Consider the following 24,621-nt stretch of genomic DNA (forward strand, 5'->3'; position numbering starts at 1 on the left):
GTGGGTGGGTGGGTTCTGTGGGGGGAGGGAGGGGAGGGAGGAAAAATGGAGGGGAAATAAGGGTGTTTCTGGAAAATATGTTTTGTTTTAATTTTGAATAAAAAATAAATAAAATAAAGAATTTTGAAGGCAGGGGCAAAAATCTATCGGTACTTTCTGTGGGCTAGTGGCCAAGATTTTGTCTTCCTCAGAATTCCCTGGAATGACTCTCCATCTGGGGTCCCTAGTGTAGTGTCGTGGGCAACAGGATGCTATGAGACACCCCCCATGGTGTCCATTAAGATCCCTTTCTCCCTCTTTTTTTAAAAAATGAAGGTGTTTCTTTTGGCTTTTCTGTTGCTTAAGGGACTGTTGCTTTTGGTGTGAGGGGCGTTATGTATTCAAGTGGTCTGTGTTTGCCTGAGCTTGAGTCTGAACTAAGGATTCTGAGCTTCTGTGTTCTGATTTGATACATGATATCCAATCACAGAACATTTGGGCCTTTGCCATTGGCCCTTGAACTCTAAGTCATGATTCACAGCTTGGAAGTTTAGACAGCCAATCACGTTGGGAGTGGGAATGGCCCAGGCCTTCAGAAATGTATATAAACAGCAGTTGCTTTGCCCCTGTTCAGATCGTGAAGCTGAGGCTCCAATACTTTGGCCACCTCATGAGAAGAGAAAACTCCCTGGAAAAGACCCTGATGTTGGGAAAGATTGAGGGCACAAGGAGAAGGGGACGACAGAGGACGAGATGGTTGGACAGTGTTCTTGAAGCTACCAGCATGAGTTTGACCAAACTGCGGGAGGCAGTGGAAGACAGGAGTGCCTGGTATGCTCTCGTCCATGGGGTCACGAAGAGTCGGACATAACTAAACGATTAAACAACAACAACATTGCCCCTGTTATCCGGTTATGTAAAGGTTCTTACTGTTCTCACACTTCCTCATGGGAACCCACCTACATTTCAAGGGGTTGCCTGTTTCCTTGGTTTGTAGGAAACCTATTCTTCTCACAGAGCTATGGTTTCCAGTGTCCCTGGAAAGCAGTGTTGACTATTAAACCATTCTGAAAATTGTAGCTCTGTGGGCAGAATAGAGGTTACCCCTTAACAAATGACACTTCCCAGGATACTTTGTGGGAAGCCATGGCTATTTCAAGGGTTATGACACTGCTTCAAAATTGGCAGTGCAGATAAGGCCTAACTTGCTTTCTAAGGGGTGTAGTCGCGTTGAACTTTAGCTGAATCAGGGCCATTACCTCTGATCACAGACATTGCCACTTCTGCAGTTTATTGATTCATTATTATTTTTTTCAAGCCCAGCATTTGCTGTATGTCCAAGGCAATTTACTAAAACAATTAAATTAGTTCATCCAGAGTGATTTCTTGTTGTGAGCCGGAGAGCTCTTTGGAATGTCAATGGCTCACAAATTACATTTCTACATGGTTAGCATGTGAAACACACGGCAAGACGGGGGTGGGGGGAGAGATGAGAGAAAAGAACAACCTTTCTAGCTAGAACTTGCTGGTACTGGAGGACTGAAACACGGTGCATTCAATTTCCTGTGAAATTCAGCACAGTGTTAAGAGCTGCTGTAGAACAGTGGCTTGCAATATAACCCTCCATGTTTCCACCCACTCAGGTCAATGAGACCTACAGCCAAGTAGGTGTGTAGATCTGTGTGGTGAATCAATGGCTCCCAGTACGTTTCCGAGCACAATTCAAAGTGTTGGTACTGACCTTTAAAGCCCTAAATGGCCTCGGTCCTGTATACCTGAAGGAGCGTCTCCACCCCTGTCATCCAGCCCGGACACTGAGGTCCAGCGCCGAGGGCCTTCTGGCGGTTCCCTCACTGCAAGAAGTGAGGTTACAGGGAACCAGGCAGAGGGCCTTCTTGGTAGTGGCACCTGCCCTGTGGAACGTCATCCCAGCAGATGTCAAGGCAATAAACAAACTATTTTACTTTTCAAAGACAACTGAAGGCGGCCCTGTTTAGGGAAGTTTTTAATGTCTGACACTGTATTGTTTTTAATATTCAGTTGGAAGCCGCCCAGAGTGGCCGGGGAAACCCAGTCAGATGGGCGGGGTATAAATAATTTATTATTATTATTGTATATAGAATCATAGAATTGTAGACTTGGAAGGGACCACAAGTCTCATCTAGCCCAACCTTCTGCAGACCAGGAATCTTTCACCTGATGTGGGGCTGAAGCCCACGACCCTGAGATTAAGAGTCTCCTGCTCTACCAACTAAGATATCTCAGGAGAACAATAGGAGCCTTAGAGACTGCTGGAAGACCCTGGTTCAAATCCTGCCTCTGCCTTATGCAAGTTACCAGCCCTCTGCAGGCAGCTGATTGGAACCCATAGTGGAGAAATCTCGATCTTGCTTGTTTACCCCATTCCCCTCCTGCAGGTTCTGTCATGTAGGGGTCTTTGTGTAGGGGTCTGAACTTACGTAGGCTGAACCTTGTGAACGGGGCTTCTAAGTGGGCTTAGCTTAGAATCATAGAATCATAGAGTTGGAAGAGACCACAAGGGCCATCAAGTCCAACCCCCTGCCAAGCAGGAAGCTTGGAGGATTCTGATCTGCCAAGCATTGAAATTTGATCGACCATCTGCACAGGATTCTTGTCTGTCAGCCTCAGTCCCCCAACCCAGCTGCAATGAGGATTATGCAAAAAAACCCAAAAATTAAGGCCACGTTCCACTATAATATTTAAACAGTCATGGCTTCCTCCAATGAGTTTTGACAAGTGTAGTTTGTTAAGGCGGTTGAGAGTTGTTAGGAGACCCCTGTTCCACCCACAGAGCTACAATTTCCAGAGTGGTTTAACAGTTAAATCAGCTTCCTAGGAAACTCTGGGAATTAGCTCTGTGAGGCGAATAGGGGTCTCTTAACAACTTGCAGAATTGAACTGAATTTCTGCCCCATCTCCAGGGAGAGGAGAAGGAGGTGTGATCACTGCCCTCCACAATCTCCACCCAAGATCATTCTTTGGTTCAGCCTGTTTGCAGAACCCTCCAACGTATGCACTTTGCATGTCTAATATATATTTGCATTTCCCCCCCCCCTTCTTGGGAGGTTAAGCTGGGACAGCACTTCAAAGCATATGTATCGATCGAGGCCCTTCTCCATAATTTAGGAAAGACTATCTTGGTTAATGTACCACCACAATGCAACCCGCTGAATTATTCAGCAGCAGCTTAAACTCTGGAAACCGCAGATGGCTCTGGACTTTCCACTGTGATTTCCCAGACATGAGGAAATGGGAGATGGGCATTTCCCTCAAAATTCAGACTCGGCTGTAAGATGATGACAGTTTATTAAATGTCTTTCCTGCCCTTTCTCACAAAGGAGCCCAGGCTGAAAAACAGCAAAGGGATGCAAATAAAAAATAAAACAAAAGCGTGTTTAAAAGAATATTTTGAAATGGTTGGTACAATTTGCATCAAAAGACAGCACATCTCACCATAGTAGGGAAGACTGTGAGCAGGTGACTAAGGTTGCTGCTCAGTCTACTTTCCAGGTGATAAGTATGCACTTTGCATGTCTATTATATATTTGCATTTTAATATATGTCTTTAATATATGTCTTTGCATGTCTAATATATATTTGCAGTGTAGTGCCACTGTATTCTGCTCTGGTTAGACCTCACCTGGAGTACTGTGTCCAGTTCTGGGCACCACAGTTCAAGAAGGACACTGACAAACTGGAACGTGTCCAGAGGAGGGCAACCAAAATGGTCCAAGGCCTGGAAACGATGCCTTATGAGGAACGGCTAAGGGAGCTGGGCATGTTTAGCCTGGAGAAGAGGAGGTTAAGGGGTGATAGGATAGCCATGTTCAAATATATAAAAGGATGTCACATAGAGGAGGGAGAAAGGTTGTTTTCTGCTGCTCCAGAGAAGCGGACACGGAGCAATGGATCCAAACTACAAGAAAGAAGATTCCACCTAAACATTAGGAAGAACTTCCTGACAGTAAGAGCTGTTTGACAGTGGAATTTGCTGCCAAGGAGTGTGGTGGAGTCTCCTACTTTGGAGGTCTTTAAGCAGAGGCTTGACAACCATATGTCAGGAGTGCTCTGATGGTGTTTCCTGCTTGGCAGGGGGTTGGACTCGATGGCCCTTGTGGTCTCTTCCAACTCTATGATTCTATGATTCTAAGTGTTGATGGGCCTCCTGCTCTCCGTCTTTATTTTTATGGACCAAGTTTCCCTTCAAATAGAGAGCCCCTGTGAATTGCACCATTTTCTGTGAAGCAGAAGACATGGGTGACTCTAGGATGGCACACCCGGCTTGTAGCAAGAAAGACATAGCTGACAACTTTTCCCTTTTCTTGCGAGGAATCCTATTCGGAATAAGGGTATTTCCCTTTAAAAAGGGGGAATGTGATGGCCTGGGATTCGGACTCAGAGGCTGAACCTGAGGAATCCCAGCCTGCACAGTAGTCCCCACCTCCAGAACCAGCTGAGCCGGGGCTGGGGCATGAGCCTGAAGGGTCCTCACCTGGGATGGATCCTCAGGTGCAGGCACCAGCTGAGTCTGCTCTAGCTCCTGAGGTGATGGAGGATCCATTGCCTGCAGGTGCTCCACTCTCAGCCCCGTCAGGGGAAGCTGAGGTTGCCTCTGGGTCCGGTAACCCTCCAGCCTCTCCAGCTTCAGCTACTACGGACTGCCTCCACATTGCATCTTTGACCACGGACCGGACTTGGACCTCGCCTCTTGGGTAACCCATGGGACCAGCTCAGGGAAAAGTTGACAGCTATGGAAAGAGCAGATCTCCAAGGCTGTGTAATGAGTACCCAGAGGAGGTGCATCAATGAAATTCCTTGACAGTGTCTTGTTTTAGCTCTAAAATCCATACCCCACTTTCCAGCCAAGGAACAGAGGTTCTGACAGAAATGTCCTGTAGAGGCTGGTCAGACCAGGGTGAAGGGTGGGAGGAGATCAAGGAGTTAGAGGCTGTTGACCCCAGGGAGGGACCCAGCAGGCTGGGATGGACCACGTTGGGGCCCCATGGGGTACCAGACTTGTCTGGGAAGGACATGGCAGGTGGAGAGTCTGATCCTGGGAAGATTGACCCATGACAGCCCCATCCGAAGCCCCTGCTGTGCTCCCACTTGGTTGAGCCCTCCTTGTTCACCTGCTTCTACTGGCAAAAGTCCACCTTCTGCTGGTGAGCCACCACATACAGAAGAGATGCTTGGTGACAAGACTAGAGCCAAGTCAGCACTGACTCTGTAGAGACATCGAGACACCAGCCCTGGTGTGAGCAGAAGGAGTTCCCATCGGCGTACCCAGTCCAAAGATGCAACCCACTTGTCATACTACTTTATTTGTTTGTTAGCTTGCATCATTTATGTCCTACCTTTCCCCCCTCCAAGGATCTCAAGGTGGTTGACCCTTTCCTCAGTTAATCCCCACAACAACCCTGTGAAGCTGAGAGTCCATGACTGGCCACAGGTCACCCATTGACCCTCATGCCCGAGTATTCTTTCAAACCCTGGTCTCCCAGGTCCTATTCCAATTCAGTGGTACCTTGGTTCTCAAATGCCTTGGTACTCAACCAACTTGGAACCCAAACACTGCAAACCCGGAAGTAAGTGTTCTGTTTTGTGAACTTTTTTGGAAGCTGAACGTGCTCCGTTTTGAGTGTTATGCTTCTGATTTGAGTGCCACACTTCCATTTTGAGTGTTATGCTGAGGTCTGCCTGTTTTTGCTATTTATTTTACATTTTTGTTTTTGCAGCTCTTTTTTGTGACTGTGTGGAACCCAGTTCAGCTACCGGTTGATTGATTGTGTGACTGCAGTACATTGTTTATTGCTTTCATTTTGTGGATCAATGGTCTCGTTAGATAGTAAAATTCATGTTAAATTGCTGTTTTAGGGATTGTTTTTAAAAGACTGGAACAGATTAATCCATTTTGCATAACTTTCTATGGGAACGCATGCCTTGGTTTTGGAACGCTTTGGTTCTGGAATGGATTAAGTTTGAGAACCAAGATACCACTGTACTCTAACCACTGGAGAAAGGCACATTTGGCAAATTCTCACCATGATCAACTCCCACACAGAAACCTATGTCCCCACTGTGGAAGGATGTGTGGATCCAGAACTGGCCTCCACAGTCATTTACAGACACACTGTCAAGACCATACTCATGGAAGACAATCTTACTCGGCTATGAGTGATCACCAAAGAAGAAAGAAGAAGAAGAATTCCAGTACTCTAACCATTATATCACACTGGCTCTCAATAAAACCAGTAAGCATGTCAACTGCTTATTTTGAATCAACTTCTTTGTTTGCTTAGCCATGTCTAATGCCTGGTGCACCACACTGAGTTGAGCTTTTCACATAAAATATCTTCCAATTGGAGTTTTTCACCAGCGGGAACCAGGACATAAATAAAAACAGAAGATTTATATGAAATTTGTTTTCAGGTAGCCTGCAGTTACCTGCTGCTGTTAGTTTGCTTTGGAAGTGGTTCTTAGTTTGGACTTCATTTCAGTACATTCAGGCTCACCATCAGCAGAAACAACTGCCAAATATGTAAATCCCAACACTCTCACTAGTGACATCGCTGCATCAGGTATTTCCTTATCCCATTCTCAATCACTGCCACCACTAGGGATCCAGGGGAAATATGCAACATGATAGCATTGCATGGCGAGTTCAGGCCTCCCCCAGTAGAAATTGGCTAAAATTGGCCACAACTTTATTGGTTACAGGTAAGAGGCATTGGTCCTATCTGACTATCCGCCTTCAGCTTGTTTGCATGAAGACTGGGAAGGGTTAACACCAGCAGGGGAAGCCCTGCTGATGCACATCAACTAGGTACTCCCCTGGGGTCACTTCAGGCTCTGACCTCCATAGGCTTCGGACGAGGCCACGCCCCCCGGAATCCTTTACCAGGCTACCCTTCAATATTTGGGGGAGGTGATGGCGCTCCCCCCCCCAACGCATCTACATAACAATACCCCTACCAGTGCCTAACCGCCAAGACCAAATGAGTTGTGACGATTTGCTACGAGGTAGGCGAAACACCAAATGGCCAGTGCCAATTTGCCAAGTGGAAAAAATTCCTACCAGGCCCCTTAATGGCGACAGAAGGGGAACCTTAAAGGGCGGGCGGGCGGGTGGGAAACAACAGCAGCTGCGTAGGCAAAAAGAGGGAGACCCCAGGGCCGCGCTTGCCTTAAATGAGGCAAGCCACACACCCCGAGCCAGCTGATTGGCTGGCTCAGGGGATGACGCGGCCCAAGGATTCCCCTGATCGCGCAGGGCTGGAAGCCAGCCTCCGCACACGTGTTGGGGGTGTGAAGCCCGCAACACCACCTCCTCCTGATGTTGGAAGTGGCTTTGTGGCAGATCACCATGGTGTTCACATGTTTCATTCAACAAAGGTACAATTTGTATACGTAAGTAGTTGAGCTACACACTTGTAGCATGTGTGGCAGAGCTGTAAATGTGAAAATGGCCCGGTCACTGCATACACAAATGCTGGGCTAGTGTGTCTTATGTGTTGGATTGCTCCCCAAGTCTGATGAGGATATATTTAGGAGGACTATCTAATCCACTCTTCAGCATAGAGGTGAAACGCCCATCTCTCCTCCTTCCTGTATAGTTCCCAAGGAACGAGCTCATGTAAGAAGACACACCCTATAATTACGCAGCGTGGGGTTGAGCTACCACAGAGCAGCCGTGCTTCAGCGGGGGGAAGGAAAGCTTTTGCATGGCTGCAATCGTGGCTGTTGGCACGGTGAGCTTCCTTTAAAAAGGTTGTTCCGAAGCTATTATCTGAAAAGTCTGCCCGTCGAGCGATGAATCATCCCTTGCACATATATAAAGGTCATTATAATCATAGGACAAATCGACGCGAAGGTACATAAATTTGCCTTTATCATTCCCGCCTTTGCCTGGGAATATCTGGGTGTAAGGCAACGTAACCTAAAATGCCAGCCAGCCTTCTGCAACCATCAGTCACTGAGGTTAAAAGGGGGGGAGTATTCCAGCTTTGTGGGCTACAGACTAGTCCTCTGATCTAAGCTAGACCACACACTGGAAGTAAAGGCTCTTGTGATGGAATGCACCTATACAGTGGTACCTTGGCTCTCAAACTTAATCCGTTCCAGAAGTCCGTTTCAAAACCAAGGTGCACTTTCCCATAGAAAGTAATGCAAAATGGATTAATCTGGTCCAGACTTTTAAAAACAACCCCTAAAACAGCAATTTAACATGAATTTTACTATCTAACGAGGCCACTGATCCATAAAATGAAAGCAATAAACAATGTACAGTGGTACCTCGGGTTACAGACGCTTCAGGTTACAGACTCTGCTAACCCAGAAATAGTACCTCGGGTTAAGAACTTTGCTTCAGGATGAGAACAAAAATTGTGCGGCAGCGGCGGGGCGGTAGTGGGAGGCCCCATCAGCTAAAGTGGTGTCTCAGGTTAAGAACAGTTTCGGGTTAAGAAGGGACCTCCAGAATGAATTAAGTTCTTAACCCGAGGTACCACTGTACTGCAGTCACACAATCAATAAATCAATCAGTAACTGAACTGGGTTCCACACAGTCACAAAAAAGATAGCCGCAACAACAATGCAAAATAAATAGCAAAAACAGACAGACCTCAGCGTAACACTCAAAATGGAAGTGTGTAACACTCGGATCGGAAGCATAACACTCAAAATGGAGCACATTCAGCTTCTTAAAAAAGTTCGCAAACCGGAACACTTACTTCCAGGTTTGCAGTGTTTGGGTTCCAAGTTGTTTGAGTACCAAGGTGTTTGAGAACCAAGGTACCACTGTCTATTAAAGGTCTTTCCATACAGTAGTATGGATTAAGCCAAACTTTCTCCCTAAGATGTCAAGTTTCTAGGCAGAGGGGTTTGGGGTATTTTTGTACGGAAGAGCATTCAGCCACATCATGTTCCACCCCATCTCCAGCCCCGAGTTATGCATCTCAAATACGATTCTCATACTAAACTAGAAGTGATGTTTGCTGTGCAGTTCTAAAAAGCAGTGTGGGATGTCTCACATACAAGCCCATTTAAAGCAGCATCCTTGAGGGTGTTTAGCTGTGCATTTGCTAATGATCATAGCTTACAGACACTGGTTGCCTCTGGCTTTTAAGAGAATAGCAAGGTCACTTCCCCTCCACTACCCACCGCACCTTTGAGTCCATTTCCAATTAACTCCCAAGTTACTCAACATCCTATACATAATATATGACAGAGCAGTTTGGTGCAAAGAGCAAATGAACAATCCTCTCCGATGAGCTCATTAATTGTCTCAAGGCATCTCCCCTTGTGTGCCATCAGAAAGGCAATGTCAATAAAGCTCAGCTCCTGCGACACCAAATCATCTCTGCCATCGCCTTGGCCTGCTTCCCTATACAGTGGTGCCCCGCAAGATGAATGCCTCGCAAGACGGAAAACCCGCCAGACGAAAGGGTTTTCCGTTTTTGAGCTGCTTCGCAAGACAAATTTCCCTATGGGCTTGCTTCGCAAGACGAAAACGTCTTGCGAGTGTTCCGATTTTTTCCCGCTTCCCCCCCTTTTTCTAAGCCGCTAAAGCCGCTAATAGCCTTTTAGCTGCTAATCCACTAAGCCTTTAATAGCCGCTAAGCCTTTAATGGCCGCTAAACCGCTAATAGCGCTAATCCGCTAATCCGCTAATAGGGTTGCTTCGCAAGACAAAAAAACCGCTAGACGAAGAGACTCGCGGAACGGATTATTTTCGTCTTGCGAGGCACCACTGTACTCAGCAACTCTGATGAGGAAGCCTGTTTTGGTCGGGGTGTATCAGTAAATAGCTCAAATTATTTTTTATTTTTTTTGGTGATGGAAAAATGTTTTTGAAAAATGGATTTCTTTTTCTTTTTCTGTTATTTCTTTTCTTTTTGATATCTGACTTCATATTTGTATCTGGAAAGCAATAAAAATATTTTTTTAAAAAAAGTAAATAGCTCAAATTAAATCCATTATGCAAATCTTATTAAAGCTAAGTTTGCTCAAAGCAATGTATTGGATCATTCATAATTTCAACTGCACTCTTTTTGGGGGAGAGGAGGAATAGAGCCCATTGTAGCCTTTGCAACCAGTTGGCAGCAAGCCTATGATCGTTGTTCATAGGAAGCTACCTTATTGCGGGTCACACTATTTGTCCTTCTAACCCAGGGGTCAGCTAACTTTTTCAGCAGGGGGCCGGTCCACTGTCCCTCAGACCTTGTGGGGAGGCCGGACTATATTTGGGAGGGGAAATGAGCAAATTCCTATGCCCCACAAATAACCCAGAGATGCATTTTAAATAAAAGCACACATTCTACTCATGTAAAAACATGCTGATTCCCAGACCATCCATGGGCTGGATTTAGAAGGCAATTGGGCCGGATCCGCCCCCCCCCCGGGCCTTAGTTTGCCTACCCATGTTCTAGCCCATGGTGGTGGTGCCTATTGAGACTGCTGGGGCAGAAAGCAGGGAGCCCAATGGTAGACGAAGCCAGAGCTGCCACCACTGCCTTCCATCCCATAATTTTTCTACTCTGACTACCAACAGCTCTTTGGGATCCCAGGCAGGGAAAAGTCATTCCCATTCCCTGTCCTGTCCCCTGTTGTCAGATGAAGAACTCGAGTTCGAGTTTCAGTTTTTGCCAGAGTCTTTGATGCATCCATCAGAGCAGCGCCTGGGCAAGGCAAGGGCTGAAGGCACTGCAGGTGAATTATGGGGCTAAGCCTGAGCTGAGATCTTGCTCTGACGAGTGACACACACCCTATTACTTCCTTCTGAAGAGCAAGGCGGGAATAAGACAAAGCACAGCCAATGACAAGCATCAAAGGACTGGGAAAGCAAGCTAGAACTCCTGCAAGTTTGTTGGGCCTTGTTCGCCTCCATTCTGCTGTCTCCATGTTTTTGGAGATGATGGAGATGGAGATGGAGATGGAGATGGAGATGGAGATGGAGATGGAGGTGGAGGTGGAGGTGGAGGTGGAGTCAGCGCTGGTTCAGAATCTGGCTTACTATCAGCACCTCCAAGGAAGGAGGAGGTGTTAGGATATTTCCGTTCCACCTTAAAAGGGAGCAGGCTTTGGGAGTCACAGAGTCTGCGCATGTCCTATTCACAGGATGTTTATGTTCTGATATTCCTTTCGTTTTCTCAGTTGGTCAGAGATGCTGACACAGAACGGTCATGTTTTCTTTTGTTCTGTTCTACGCTAAATAAAGTCTGTAAATTATGCTCTTCTGCGGTGCAAGCTTTCGGCTGTGTTTCTGCTGATAAACATTGTGCACAAGCCTGGAATGTGGCTAGGAATTTCCAAAGGCTTCGTGCCGCTAACTGCTGGATCTGCCTGTCTACGGGAGATCGATGGACGTCCAGAACTCCGGCTGGGGCCATGATGGACAATATCTCCCTGGCAGTTTCCCAACAGGAGGCACCTTCCTGGCAGGAGGAAACATTGGTGGCTCCAATTTAGGAGATGTCCAATAACACAGAGGCAACCCCTGTCCTCTGTCAACCTACTTGGACCCTCCCTGGGATCCACCTCCTGACTCCCTGAAACACTGGCCCCCTCCTCCAGCTCACACATTTCCTGATTTCACCTCTATCATCCTGCTAGGACCTTCTCCCTGATCTCCTCCTACTGCTCCTCGGGATCTGACTGGGCGAAGTTAGAGGGGCAGGGGGCAACTGCTCTGCCTGAATCAAGTAAATAAACAAATTACTCAACTAAAAGTCGAAATAATCAGAATATATGAAATCGAAATGCTCACTGAGGTCACTTGGATGATGTGTCGCATTCTGGCAATCCGGCTGAGCAATAGGCATAGCTTCCACAAACTGACCAATCGCATTTTAGGTAGCTCAGTCCTGCCCCCCTCCAACATAAATCCCATACCCGCCTATGACATCTCCATGGGGCTCATGAGATCACTTGCTAATTGGAGATGACACAGAAAGAACCCAGAATCTTCTGCGTGCAAATCAGATTGGTCGAATTCATGCTGTTCTGTTTTGGTTGCAATGGTTTTACTAGGCTTCCCCCTGCCCCCATAATCACAACTTTTAAACTTGCTTTTAGAACTATTTGATTATAATGTTGTAACCCCAACCCCCAGAACCTTGTGGCGAAAAGTGGGTAAGAAATATTATGGATAAATAGATGTTCTGCTACTGAGCTACTGTCCCAGTTGCATAGTGAGATTGGTTGATTGGCACCCAATAAGGCCATGACTGGGGGTGGGATTCAGACTCCGACAACTGTTGTCCACGTTGGATTCAGACACAGACTCTGTCATTTTAGGTCTCAATAATAAATCAAAACTAATTCCTTACATAGAAAACGTGTTAAGGACTAGCAGAGGAGATAATAGCCTGTGTTAAAAGAAGACCAGCTGTGCCTAGTTACATATTCTCCAGGCTACTACAATAGGAAGGGAATTTGTGGGAAACTGCTGCGTTGCAGCTGTTAGGGCTGGAGGTTTTCTCAGTACTTTAAAAAGGACAAAGTATGTCCTGTCCATTTGTTACGGATAACAAGGTCCTCAACATGTCCCCGCACCTACTCAATTTTCTCCTCGCATCAATCATCAGCCACTTACTCAGAGAGTTTCATGGATGAGGGAGGATTTGCATCAGAGTCTCCCGAATCAAACCACTGTACCACACTGATTCACTTTTTAACACTCTGCGTTTGAATGCTCTGGATTTGCAGGGGGCCGATAGCAGTGGCATAGCGTGGGTTGCTGATGCCCGGGGCTAGCAAGTTGCCACAGGAGCAACCTGAACCAAGCAGGGCCCTGTGAACCACCTGCCTGCCCACACAGGGGGTAACCCAGCCAGCCAATGTGGCCCTTGGCAGGTGAATCCCTCCAGCACCCAGGTAGAGGAGTGCCAGCCTGGGCGGTGCTGGGGTCCCCCCTTGCCCACATTCCTCCATGCACGCCCAGGCTGCTCTGCCACCTTTGCCAGGGTGGGACACGGATCCCTGTGAAAGCTGGCGCTGGGGGGCACCTGATTGCACCCCCTCAGAACTTTGTACCCAGGGCCATGACCCCCCAGTCACCCCACGCTATGCCACTGGCCGCATGGAAATTTGGAAGGGCAGAGCATAAATGTCCAAATGCAAATTCACATCTGGGAGACCCCAAGCGATCGTTTCTTCCACGTCCCCCTCCACCCGCACATTATTAATCCATTAGTTAATTAATACCTCGCTTAACTGCCGAAGCAGCTTCCAGATTGTGCATGCACACACAGCCACTTCCCGGTTGTACTTACGACATCTATAAGCTGTGCAATGGACAGTCCAAAGCGCACAATGACCACATCCGAAATATTGGCCACCGGCCGGGACCACTTGTTGTACCCAGAGAAGAGTTTCTTCAGGAGGCGCTCCTCTGCGTGGGCTCGAGTTTCAATGTGGCTGAATGCTGCGGAGAGAGCAAAAGATATGTGTGCACGTGTAACTAAATCATTTATTCAAAAACAGGATAAGTATAAGAGATATTTACAGAATAATAACAGCAGTACAATATCTACAGCAGCATCTGAAGGACCCATGTCTAAATGAACTGTTAAGAAACAAGCAAAAAGGTACGAATTGTTGTAAGAAAGTATTAGAAAATACAGAAAGGTAATAATGATAAGTACATTCATCACCAGAAAGGTTCTATGCAACGGGAAAGGATAGGAAGTCTATTCTATGTTAGGAAAAAGATAGGAAAAAAGAGATTGCATAAACTTAATTTAAATTTAATTTATGTAAACATATGTAAGATTATAGGGACGCGGGTGGCGCTGTGGGTTAAACCACAGAGCCTAGGGCTTGCTGATCAGAAGGTCAGCAGTTTGAATGCCCGCGACGGGGTGAGCTCCCATTGCTCGGCCCCTGCACCTGACAGCCTAGCCGTTCGAAAGCACGTCAAAGTGCAAGTAGATAAATAGGTACCGCTCTGGCGGGAAGGTAAGTGGCATTTCCATTCACTGCTCTGGTTCGCCAGAAGCGGCTTAGTCATGCTTGGCCACATGATCCAGAAGTTGTACACCGGTTCCCTCAGCCTGTAAAGCAAGATGAGCACCGCAACCCCAGAGTCGTCCGTGACTGGACCTCACGGTCAGGGGTCCCTTTACCTTTATGTACACAATTGTTTTCATCTTGGTATATTGTGTATGTTACCTATGAATTCCAATAAAGTATTTAAAACGCGGGGGGGGGGGCACACAAAACAAAACTAAACTAAACTAAAACATGTGTACCTAAAGTTATAAAATGAATAAGGGAAAGCATAGGTTTCTCTAAACTACTTTGTGCATGCTCTTCTGCGCTGGAGCTCAGTGCGATATACAGACCTTATTAGGCTGACAACAACCCTGGGAGGGGCAAGGTGAGAATGGCAGCTGCCCAACCTTTTTGTCTGCTACTGCCTGCTGGTCTTTTATGCAGGGCTGTGAAACTCAACTCTGCAATGAGCTCTTGGCTTGCTCATGGGTGTAGCTGAATGTGTGAACGGGCTCCACTGAAAAAGCACCACATGGGAATTCTCTCTGTATTGTGGCAGCTCCATTCACTCAAACATCTTGATGCTGCAGATGCCATGGGATGAATGGATGCGGTACAGAGTTAGGGATGTGTTGGGGAATGCCTTCTTCACAAATGTCAATACCAATGGATCTGATCCGCAGCACATGTGGATCCTTCGAATTTCACATCTCTGGGTTTTGCCCTGCATTTCTCAGCTCAATAGAATACTGCAAAATGCTTTTTAAAATGCATGTTTTATAATAAAATGCAAGGTTTGAGAGCAAATACATTCAGAAATGCATATTTTGTGAGGAAAATGTAATCAGAAATACCACATGAATATGAATTTGTGTGTGTTTCTTTTTAAAAATCACCACATGAATGCGTGTGAAATTGATTTAGATTGGGAAAAGGCTGATCCATCCATCCCTATGCAGAAGGTATTTATCTGAGGATGTCTCTAGGAGAGTTCATTCGCACAGGCAAACCAATTCTTGATCATATATTCTCACCACTCATTGACTGTATCACCAGGTATTGACTTGCATGTGTGAACGTGCCCTTCATTGGAAGCCACCAGAGGGCTGTGCACCAAATTATGCCAAGACCTGAATTGGGTTGATTTTGGGGATCTGGGCATCATTTGAGTCAGATAGAGGTCCAGTGCCGAGAGCCTTCTGGCAGTTCCCTCACAGCGAGAAGCAAAGCTACAGGGAACCAGGCAGAGGGCACCCGCCCTGTGGAACACCCTCCCACCAGATGTCAAAGAAATAAACAACTACCCAACATTTAGAAGACATCTGAAGGCAGCTCTGTTTAGGGACGTTTTTAATGTGTGACATTTTAATGTACTTTTAATCTTTGTTGGAAGCCGCCTAGAGTGGCTGGGGAAACCCAGCCAGATGGGTGGGGTACAAATAATAAATTATTATTATTATGACAGCCCCAGGTTACTGCAGGTCGGGTCTCATGACCCAGAGTGATATGGGTCTGTCGGGGGGTGGGAGACGAGACAGGCAAGAGGAAAATGGTGGAAGGGCTGAGAGTAGAATGGACCTACCACACCAGGTATGTCTTATTGGGAAAACATTGGAGTGGGGAGGTGGAAGACTTTGGGTGCAGGGTGCGGTCTTTCAGGCTTGGATGTGGGGTGTGGACTTTCTGGCCTGATCTGTCCTCCCAATGCCCTGCCCCCAGAAGCAGCACCACATGGGATAGCATCCCCCCCATAGCAGCTGATAATTGGAGGATTCTACCTTGTGGGGTATAGGGACGTGGGTGGCACTGTGGGTTAAACCACAGAGCCTAGGACTTGCCAATCAGAAGGTCGGCGGTTCGAATCCTCACGACGGGGTGAGCTCCTGTTGCTCGGTCCCTGCTCCTGCCAACCTAGCAGTTTGAAAGCACGTCAAAGTGCAAGTAGATAAATAGGTACCACTCCGGTGGGAAGGTAAACGGCGTTTCCATGCGCTGCTCTGGTTGGCCAGAAGCGGCTTAGTCCTGCTGGCCACATGACCCAGAAGCTGTATGCTGGCTCCCACGGCCAATAAAGCGAGATGACTGCCGCAACCCCAGAGTCGGCCACGACTGGACCTAAGGGTCAGGGGTCCCTTTACCTTTACCTTGTGGAGTGCTGGGTGGTGCTTCTTCTCAAGGCACCTCTCCTGCAGGGAAAGTGCTCACAAAGGATCAGCACCACACAAAAAGGGACTGCTCCACCCACCAGCTGGTAAGCAGAGGGTTCCATCATGTGGGTTGCAGGCTGCTGCTCCTTCATGAGGGGCCTCCCTGCAGGGAACGCAGTTACGAATGATCAGCACCCCACAGAACTGAACCCTCCTGTTCTTGGTCTGGAGGGGGGAAGGAGATGCAGCAGTGCCTCCTCCTTCCTCCCCTCTACTCGTTATGTTTAATTTGGGTTTTTAAAAAACCCTAATTATTTCCACTGCCAAATTGCTCTAGGGCTGGATATGGGGTGGAGTGGATGAACCCCCAGTCAGATACCTCCCCAAAGACGACATGTTTATCCGAGTGTTTCTGGTTATACAGTAAACGGCAGTTCAAGCGTTCACAAATAGTATGTGGTACGGCTCTTCCAGTGAAGGACTGTACCACCTCGAGCTCCAGAGTGGAGGAATGTTGGAATGCTCTGCCACTACAAAAGCATTTCCTGCATGAGGAAAGCTAGGAAGTCAGCATGGTGGAAGAGCTATGCTGAAACCCTTCTTCCTGACCTGCTTGCTTTCCACAGGCAGGGAATGTTTCCCTGTACGGAAGCTTCAAAGGTGGGATCCCACATCTGAGCCAGCAATCAGAAAGGGCTACGATCCAACACCAGAAACAAAATCATCTTCACTGTCAGGTGCCATCACATGGCCAACACTGGGAGGCAAACAGCCACCTACAGCACTCTGGACAGATCCAGGGACTAATAGATGCCACACATGCCAAAAGTGAGCTTGAGAACTGGTGACTAGTTCACACAACTTGTGAGTAGTCACAGAATCATAGGATCATCTAGTCCAATGCAGGAGTATGCAGCTGTCCCATACGGGGATCGAACCTGCAACCTTGGCATCATCAGCATCATGCTTTCACCTGTTGAGTTATAAGTACTGAAGACAAACATGTCTAGATTCACCTCCCTTCTACGAATACACACATACAATGGTTGGTTCATGTTTTATGTTCTGTACCCTTTCCTGGAGGGACGCGGGTGGCACTGTGGGTTAAACCACAGAGCCTAGGACTTGCCGATCAGAATGTCAGCAGTTTGAATCCCCGTGAGCTCCCGTTGCTCGGTCCCTGCTCCTGCCAACCTAGCAGTTTGAAAGCACGTCAAAGTGCAAGTAGATAAATAGGTACCACTCGGGCAGGAAGGTAAACGGTGTTTCTGTGCACTGCTCTGGTTCGCCAGAAGCGGCTTAGTTATGCTGGCCACATGACCCGGAAGCTGTACGCCGGCTCCCTCGGCCAATAAAGCGAGATGAGCGCCACAACCCCAAAGTTGTCAGGACTGGACCTAATAGTCAGGGGTCCCTTTACCTTTTACCCTTTCCTGGTATCTGTCTCGATGCAGGGTGAGTTATAACTATTTTTTTAACAAATGGGATAAATTTTAGCTGAAAGCCAGTTGTGAATCATAACATCCTTGACTACTAAAGTCTTTCAAGGAAGTGGTAAGTTGCGATCCAGGTACTGTATGTGCGGGATTTCCTGATCTTGAAAAGAATTACTAGGAAGCAATCCCCATTGAACTCTCTGGAACATTTGCTATTTTTATTGTTCTGGCTGTTACAAACAGCTAAGAAATAGTGGGAAGAGAAGCGGAGGAAAGGCAGGGACAGAGACCAGCAGGCTGTGTGGGTTGCCTTTTGTTCCAGTGTGTCCATTTTGCTACGTATCCAGGAAAGCTTCCCTTAGCCTATCAGGTGGAAAAGTAGATGTTGTGCAAGAAGATCAAACCTTTCCATTCTGAAGGAAATCAGCCCTGAGTGCTCACTGGAAGGACAGATCCTGAAGCTGAGGCTCCAAGACTTTGGCCACCTCATGAGAAGAGAGGACTCCCTGGAAAAGACCCAGATGTTGGGAAAGATGGAGGGCACAAGGAGAAGGGGACGACAGAGGACGAGATGGTTGGACAGTGTTCTCGAAGCTACCAACATGAGTTTGACCAAACTGCGGGAGGCAGTGGAAGACAGAGGTGCCTGGCATGCTCTGGTCCAGGGGGTCACAAAGAGTCAGAAACAACTAAACGACTAAACAACAACAACAAACATGTTTAAGAGTGGGCTGTAAAAAAGCTCCAGGTTTGACACGGATTTTCTTCATGACCATAGGAAATCCCTTTTCTCCTATTTTCAGTTCCCCATTCATAAAATAGTCTAGCTAGCCTACCTCGCAAGGTTGTTTTTCTTTGTTTGCTTTGGTGGGGACAAATACATGCAAGCGAGCATTTTGCAAATGTAAACATGCCTCATAAATGATAAATATTCATAGGAAAATTAACCAAATTAGGATAGGGGGCAGGAACAAGGTTTCCAATAATTCATTTGATTTGGCCACCCTCCCCCGGTTCTTCTCCCCAAGCATTTATATCTGAATCAGATAATCATCTCTCTAGGGTGAGATTTAAGTTATGGCCGGGGCCCTCACTGGCTCGAAAAGTTTAAGGCTGCTGCAGAACCATAAAGGGAACTCTCTGAAGTGCATCTTGGTTTGTTTTGGGAAGCAAGCAAACAAATGAATAGAGTCCAGCTTGGCTCAGAAACTGCTGAGAAAAAAGGCTTTTGCAATCTTTGCAGCCACCTTCCCAAGGCAAGGATGAAGTGGAGGGGGAAAGCCAAGATGTTTGGCACAGAGAGCCACTAAACCACTTCCATTTACATGGGGAAAGTGAACTCCTTAATGCCAATAAAACTGCTCCAGAGTAAGCAGGCAGCGGATTGCACAGCCACCGTTTCCACTAGTGCTCAGCATAGCTTTTCATGCTTTAGCCTATCCTGGATTATATTATATTATATTTTCTTTCTTTCTTTTTGAAGTGGAATGGGAAGGCTATATCTGGGGGATAATAAGACACCCTAGAAGGAGAGAAAACAGGTGCTGAGAGCAGGGAGGGAAGGGGGGGACAGAAACCAGACAATTAAAAAAGGGAATGACTTTTCACAAAAACCAGACTTTGCAACTTGGAGTGTAAATCAAATGATGCATTTAGCAAGCAACGTGTTTACTATTTAGATGCTAGGTGGTATGTTTCTCCTTTTATTTTGTTTATTTAACGTATTGCAACTTGCCTTTTGGGGATACCTCCCCAAAGGTGGCTAACAAACTTGCCACTCCTTCTAGTGCTTTTCTGAATGTATTGAGATTGTTATTATGGTGCAAACAATCTTTTCAACGGTTGTGCAAAAGTAGGACTGTATCCTCATCACAAACATATTGCAGACTGGAGGGAAGGTTGAGGCTGATAGAGGCATTTGTTGTTGTTTATTGTTCCTAGTAAGTTTCTTGCTGAGGTTAAAACTTCTCAGTTTATACTCTAAGGGGGGGGGGTTGAGGACCCTGCTCACACAGGCAAGGGTTCTATCCTGCCTTCATTACATCCTCTCCGACATCTAAACCCCAATACCTACTCCCAAAGTCACAGTGGCTGGCTGTGGTTGTTTAGCAGCAATCCAATGCACTCTGCTCATCAGGTAACAAGCAAATAAATAAACAAAAACATTCCAAAGCGGTGGCGGATAAAAAGGCTGAACAATCATGTAATGCTCCCCAGACAGAGGGGCAAGTTAGCTCTCGTCTACCCCCCTGCAAATTCAGAGGGACCTGAAAAAGGACAATATCAGCCGCTTCCAAATCTTGCTTTGCATGTGTCTCTCTTCACCTAGAGCTTGACTGAAGCCCAAGCATCCTAGATCTCTGTTTCAACACGTGGTGTAAACCTCAAGGGAGTGCTGGTGAGGTGTAGCAGGCAAAGGGCTTGTCTACGCCAGCCTTGCCTAGCCTGATGCTCCCCGGTTGTTTTTTGGACTACAAATCCCACCATTGCTGGGCTGGTGGGGGTTTAAGTCCAAGGAAAGGTGCAGGTGTCCTCTGTACGCTGAAGGTCCTATGTTCAGTCCCTGACACCTGCAGTTGAAGGGAGCAGGTAGGAAGTGATGGGAGAGGCTCCTCTCTGCCTCCATCCTGGAGAGATGGTGCCGTTCAGCCCTATCTTGGGTTGATGGGCTGAGATCAGGCAGTAGAGGCTTATCCATAAGGGGGAATGAATCTCTCCATGCCACAACCTCAGCCTGCCTGCTTTCTTCCTTACAACCGGTCGAGAGGGTGACACTGGCTGCCAGGGTCCTCCTCAGTCTCAGTGTTAGAATCAGAGTTAGAAAGGGACCACAGCAGTCATCTAGTCTGATCTCCTGCAGTGCAAAAATCTTTTTGCCCAATGTGGGGCTCAAACCCACAATCCTGCCATTAAGATCCTGTCCTGCCTTCTATATGCAGAAGCTCCCAGATTCAATCCCCAACATCTCCTGGTAGGGCAAGGCACTATTCCTAGCCTGAAACCTTGGAGAGCTACGGAACAGCATCAAAGTCTGGACTGGGCTGGATGGACGAATGGTCTCACACAGTATAAGGCAACTTCCTGTGTTCCTGACCTTGTACAACTCTGCAGGGAGGCCAAACTAACATTAATTGGCTTTATTAATTGGTCCTGGATTGCTCCCCCCTCCCTCCCCTGTTGGTCTCCCTGCCTTCTGCCCAACAGTCATAAAGGACTCCTGGTGCCCCGCCTTACCTGGTGCTTATGGAGCTTTCTTTCTGGCTGAAACTCACAGGATGACCTTGACCCCTGTTGCTGCGTCCCAGCCTAATCTACCTCACAGGGTTGTTGTACGGATACAATGGGGAAAGGTTTGTGCGTTTGCTTGTGGGTTTCTCCATGGGAAGGGAGACATCCAGATGAGACAAGCTACATTCCGAGAGTCACTGTGTTTGAGGGGGCTGGGTTCTAATCTCGGCTCTGCCACAAGGCTGATCTGCTGACTTGGGACCAGTTTCGCCACATAGCCTCCCTCAGAGGGCTGGTGCTGCTGCCGCTGCTGTTGGGAGAAACTACCCTGAGTTTTGTTTTTAAAACGAACGGGAAAGGATTTATTGCAACATGAGAGCCACCAAGCATGTGCAAAGTGCAGTCTTTCCATACTGCTGACTAGCCCTGATCAGCCCTTGCAAATAATAATAATTAAGGGTTGTATCTACTCAGAGTAGACCCATGAGAATTAACCAACCGAAGCCCATTAATTTCAATGGGTCTACTCTGAGTAGGGATAGCACTGAATACACGCCCCCCCCCAAAGCACATTTATATGCCTCCAGCAAGAGGCAAACAATACTCTTCGAGCAGTTATCCCAAGGCGTTTAAAAGAAAGCAGGGAGGAGGAGACGGAAGGGAGAATTTTAGGAGAATTTCTCTTGCTGCAGAGCGACAGGCGCACGGGGCTTCTGGCCGGGGTGTGGGAGAGAGAAACCGGCACACACACAAAAGCGTGAAACTTACCAGGGAAGAAGTTTGCGCAGAGCAGTAAGAGGAGATGCTCTTGAAACGCGAGAAATCCCATTCTGGAGAGCCCTCGCCGACGCAAAGCCATCCCCCTCGCTCCGCTTCTGGTCAACGCACCCATTCCTTTCGCGTCAACTTCGGCCCCCTCGCCATCCTCGCCTGGTCCTGATCCATGGCTCCCCCGCTCGCCCGACCGCTCTGCCCTGAGCAAGAACCGGTGTCTGGGTCCGGATCCCCCACCTGCTTCACGGTACGCCCTCTCCCAACATAAACAGAACCCCTCCCGGCAAACAAAAAAACTGCTAGCCCTCTTGATCCTCCGGGTGGTCCCTCTCCGCCCGGATTCTCGGCTCTGCGCTGCGCAGCAGCAGCCCCCGAGCTCGGCGAGGTCGGTCTGCAACTGTTGGTCCCTTCCGCGGGATCCTCGATCTACTCAAGGCTGCTTCGCTGCCTTCGCCTCTTGCCTTCGCTGTCCTGCCTCTGATGGGCTGGGCTGAGTTTTAGGCAGCCGACTGATGCGCTTCTCTCTCTCGCCACATCGAGATTGCCTCTCCCTTTTGACTTCTCTGCGCTCAGATTGGGCGGCGAAGGCGGGGGGAAGCCAGTGGCATCTCTCCCCTCCCCGGACCGTTGTGGGCTTCACCAGGCGGGACCGACCCCCATCCTCTTCTGAAGAGGCTGGGGAGGGGAGGGATGGGAGGGAAGGAAGGAGGAGATCCCACGATTCCCACCGCAAGCCACGCGCAATAACTCAGGAGAGAAGACCAGAGATTGTGTTAAAGAACTGGGCGGGGAGCGGGGCGCTCCCAGAACTGGGGATGGAAATATATATATTATTCCTGTCCAGATTTACACCTCACATACATAATTTCACGCTCCCCGCATCTTCTTTAAAGCTACAGTGGTACCTCGGGTTACATACGCTTCAGGTTACAGACTCCACTAACCCAGAAATAGTACTTCGGGTTAAGAACTTTGCTTCAGGATGAGAACAGATATCACACGGCGGCGGTGGTGGCAGGAGGCCCCATTAGCTAAAGTGGTACCTCAGGTTAAGAACATTCAGGTTAAGAACGGACCTCCGGAACGAATTAAGTTCTTAACCCGAGGTACCACTGTACTTCCTGCGCCGTTCCACCGATTTTTAAAAAAGAGAGAAATCTTGCAATCTCAGGTTTTGATTGTTTTGCACTGGATGAGATGCGATCCTATGCACGTTTACTCAGAAGTAAATCCCGACTGTTGGCTCCGATGGGACTTACTCCCCGGTAAGCGTGTACAGGATTGCAGCCTTCCCGGATTCATCTTTTAACTCTGAATATTTGTTTATAGCAATCCCATGGGGCGGGGGTGAAGCATAGGATTTGAGTTCCTGGTCGAAGCAGACACCGTTTTAAGACAACTTTTGTGGGTGATCCGCTTGTCGCTGGCTGTTGGTGCGCGCACACGTCCGTTTACTCCGCATCCAGTGCGCTCCTGCTGCCGGGTTGGGGAGCCGTGTGTCCACACGACGTTAGCCACATTTCCATTCTAACCTGCCGTTCCGGATGAAACAGTCCGCTTTGATGCGTTTATGAATCGAGGCGGTGCACTCGTTACCAGCTTTTAAAGCTCAGCCGGGTCCTTCTGTTTCTCAATTCGGATCGAACCTGGCTTGGCGCGGTCGGGATGAGACTCATCAAAACGCTCTATATAACAAACAAAAAAAAGACTAGGTGAAAGACAGATAGATTGTGGCTCACACCGTGTGTACACTGCTTTCCAAACCAGTGGTGGGATCAGGCTGGATGCAGAGTAAACAGGTGTGTGTACACAGCTGGATAAATGGCCTAGCTGGATTTAAGCTGGCATTGTGTACACAGCCTTAGTCACTGGCGGCTGCATGGAACCTGTATGGATCCCAATTGCTGGGTTGGAACCATAGTGAATGAGGGCAACTGGTAGGTTTCCTGCAAGCACCTGATTGGCTGCTGTAGCTGCTGTGCTTGCAGGATACAATATCCCTCTTTGATGATGGCTGCATACTATCTCCAATACTGAAGGTGATGTGCACCTGAATTCCAGGTGCTGGGAGTCACAAGTGTGGAGAGTTGCTGTCATACTCTGGTCCTGCTTGAGGATTTCACACAGACGCCTCATTGGCTGCTGTGAGAATGGGATGCTGAACTAGATGAGTCTTGGGTCTGATCCTGCAAAGCTCTTCTTAGGCCTTTAAGATGCATTCCCTCCTATAAGAGAAGGAGGGATTACTAACGCCCCTTCTAAGGCTGTGTGCAGACATAGACTTTGGAAACATACCCCCACTGTGTGCTTTTGTACATAGTGGTTTACAGCTGTGTCCACCTTTGTACGATAACTTCATCTAAAGTGGCAGCTACTGACCATGTCACCTGCACACACGTTTCAAACAAGTGTCCAACAGTGCTATTCTGGGCTGCATCAACAGAAGTCCAGTGTCCAGGTCAAGAGAAGTAATAGTCCCATTCTGTTCTGACTTGGTCAGACCCCACCTGCAATGCTGTGTCCAATTCTGGGCTCCACAATATAAGAAGGATGTTGGCAAGCTGGAACGTGTGCAGAGGAGAGAGACCAAGATGATCAAGGGCATGGGTAGGCAAATTTAGGCCCAAGGTCCGGATCTGGCCCAATTGCCTTCTAAATCTGGCCCAAGGACAGTCTGGGATCAGCGTGTTTTTACATGAGTAGAATGTGTCCCTTTTATTTAAAATGCATCTGTGGGTTATTTGTGGGGCATAGGAATTTGTTCACCCCCCCAAATATATATATATATATATATATATATATATATATATATATATATATATATATATATATATAGAGTCCAGCCCCCCACAAGGTCTGAGGGACAGTGGACCAGCCCGCTGCTGAAAAAGTTTGTTGGGTCTGGAAACCAAGCCTTATGAGGAAAAGTTGAGGGAGCTGGGTATGTTTAGCCTGGAAAAGAAGAGACTGAGAGGAGCTAAGATAGCCATCTTAAAATATTTGAAGGGCTGTTACAGGGAACAAGCTTGTTTTGCTCAGGGTAT

At 47.6% G+C, this 24,621-nt stretch overlaps 1 protein-coding gene across 2 annotated transcripts in view; it reads right to left on the reverse strand.

Annotated features, from left to right (window-relative positions):
* The window catches only part of CHRNA4 (cholinergic receptor nicotinic alpha 4 subunit), a 91,221-nt gene extending 68,918 nt beyond the window's left edge, over positions 1–22,303 (reverse strand). For both annotated transcript variants that reach the window (XM_082226040.1, XM_082226039.1), the window contains exons 1-2: positions 21,572–22,303; positions 13,272–13,423 (exon numbers count right to left, since the gene is read on the reverse strand). In XM_082226040.1, coding sequence (XP_082082166.1) covers positions 13,272–13,423; positions 21,572–21,695 — 276 coding nt within the window. In that variant the 5' untranslated portion in view covers positions 21,696–22,303. The remainder of the gene's footprint in view (positions 1–13,271; positions 13,424–21,571) is intronic.
* Between the last annotated feature and the right edge of the window lie 2,318 nt (positions 22,304–24,621).

Source organism: Podarcis vaucheri (genome assembly GCF_965113315.1).
Source record: "Podarcis vaucheri genome assembly, chromosome: 6".
In the NCBI taxonomy this organism is placed as follows: domain Eukaryota; kingdom Metazoa; phylum Chordata; class Lepidosauria; order Squamata; family Lacertidae; genus Podarcis; species Podarcis vaucheri.